The following is a 2,143-nucleotide window of genomic DNA, read 5'->3' as shown; positions in this document are numbered from 1 at the left end:
TGCCTATACAAGCGAATCAGAAGCCCAACAGCCGGATTAGAGGCTGGTCTCCTCCCCTTGTGGAGGTGTCAGTCATGAGGAAGCGGTGATGCTGTTGACGTGCCTCTGCTGGTAGTTGCCGCTCGCCAGCAACTTGGGCAGCTCACAAAAAAAAAACAAAAAGCGAAGGAGGAAAGTGAACAGCATGGCGGCGAGTGTGCGTTCAGTCTGTATGGTGCTGCTGTGCCTGAGCGGGGAGGTGCTGACAGGGTGAGTGCATGATCTAAGGGACATCTCCAGCTCAGATTCCTGCTGGCTTTCCCCACCCTCGCTTCATGTGAATGAACATCGCGGTACTGACGCGCGTTAGACCGGCCCCAGTGCAACCACCGGCTGGGAACTTGTTCAGTTGTCCTTCAGCAAAACTATTGCTGGGATTACCCTGGCATTCCACTTTAGTAAAGGAAGGTGTGTTGATTTAATTGTGCGTATTTTATTTTATTTATATATCTTTTGTGGGAGGACAGGCGGGATTTCTACAAGATCCTGGGGGTTTCTAAAAGCGCCTCGGTGAAGGATATCAAGAAGGCTTATCGCAAACTGGCGCTGCAGCTGCACCCCGACAGAAACCCAGACGATCCGGCAGCGCAGGATAAGTTCCACGATTTGGGGGCTGCTTATGAGGTACGGAGCCGGGGCACGCAGTGTGTGGGGGGTGGGCTGTTGTGAGTATATACAGTGTCTGTGTAGCTGGGTGAGGAAAGGTCAGCTGCAGGTACATTCGGCCTTTCTATATGTAGTGTCTCAGTTACTTTTTTAGTTCTGAGTTGTAATGATGACAAATCAGGGAGACTGTGTGGCTTCACCTCATTGGCTACCAGCGAGGAGGTGAGAGGTCGCTCACCATAATTTAATACAGCAGCTGCCTCCAGCAGTCTGTTGCAAGATTCTCAACTTTCATATTGTTTGAATTACACTTTTGCAGGTCTCATACTTTGGGCTTAATGTGTGAATTTGCTTAGGCTCCAGTTCCTTAAACAATATAACTATTAAACAGTATTTTGTTTCCTAAATAAAAACAGAAAGTGCTGGAAATACTTTGCAGGTCAGGCAGCATCTGTGGAGAGAGAAGCAGAGCTAACATTTCAGGTCTGTGACCCTTCATCAGAACTGACAGAGTTAGAAAAGAATTAGGTTTTAAGCAAGTGGTGCGTGGGGGTGGTGGGAAGGGGGAGAGATATTTTGGTGGGGAAGAGAACAAAAGGTAAGGTATGTAATAGTGCAGAGGGCAGGAGAGATTAAATAACAAAGCTGTCATGGGACAAAAGCAAAGAGGGTGTTAATGCTGTGGTGAAAGACAAAGCATTAGTCCAGAGAGAGTGTTGATGTTAATACAGTTTAATAAGTTATGAGATGAATTTACAACTATTTAGAAATGCACAGTTTTTAATAGTTTAGGGCCCCCTGTCTGCAGCAGTACTGCTGGAGTGTAATTGGTTAAAGTCATGTAGTCCACCAGTTAAGAATGCTAGTAAGCTTAGATGCAACATCTGCCCATTCACATCAATTCATTGCTCATAGTGGGGTCTCCTCTACGTCAAGGAAACCAAACGCAGATTAGCTTTGCTGAAAGACCTCTGATCTGTCTGCAGGTGCAGTCCTGATCTCTCCGTTGCTTACCGTTGCAATTTTCTGTCCCACTCTGACCTCTTTATCTTGAGCTTAACTGAAACAGAGTAGAAGGCTAAATGTAAGCTTGAGGAACAGCATCTTTTTCTACTCAGCACTTTACAGCCCTCTGGCTTTAACGTTGATAACATTTCAAACCTTAACTGTAGCTGTTATTGTCTCTCTGGTAGTAGATGCAGGTATTGTAGAATGGGTGTGCTGGCATTTCTGGGGCAAGGAGCAAGTTGGTATTTCGGGTGGTGTTTGCCTACCCCTGGTGTCCATGTCTTGTTTCCCGCGTAGACTGCCAAGAGCCTGCTCAGCCTTGCTGTTTTTATGCTTCCTCTTAACACAGCTTCCTTTAGTTATTCACACGCGGTTTCTCATATGCCTTTTATTTCTTTGATTTCTCTCATTGTGCTAGCTTTTGTCTCCTGCTGATATCACCTGCCATTCATATAATCTACTATTCTGCACCTAAGCATTTCACAGATCA

At 45.9% G+C, this 2,143-nt stretch overlaps 1 protein-coding gene across 1 annotated transcript in view; it reads left to right on the top strand.

The window, feature by feature from the left end:
• The first annotated feature begins 50 nt into the window (after nucleotides 1-50).
• dnajb11 (DnaJ heat shock protein family (Hsp40) member B11) overlaps nucleotides 51-2,143 on the top strand; it is a 32,372-nt gene continuing 30,279 nt past the window's right edge. The window contains exons 1-2 of the mRNA XM_068035755.1: nucleotides 51-249; nucleotides 507-663. Of these exons, the coding sequence (XP_067891856.1) occupies nucleotides 185-249; nucleotides 507-663 (222 nt within the window). The 5' untranslated portion in view covers nucleotides 51-184. The remainder of the gene's footprint in view (nucleotides 250-506; nucleotides 664-2,143) is intronic.

This window comes from Heterodontus francisci, chromosome 7, assembly GCF_036365525.1.
Source record: "Heterodontus francisci isolate sHetFra1 chromosome 7, sHetFra1.hap1, whole genome shotgun sequence".
Taxonomy (NCBI): domain Eukaryota; kingdom Metazoa; phylum Chordata; class Chondrichthyes; order Heterodontiformes; family Heterodontidae; genus Heterodontus; species Heterodontus francisci.
The sequence above is the reverse complement of the archived record's forward strand: the minus strand, read 5'-3'. Positions and strand labels throughout refer to the sequence as shown.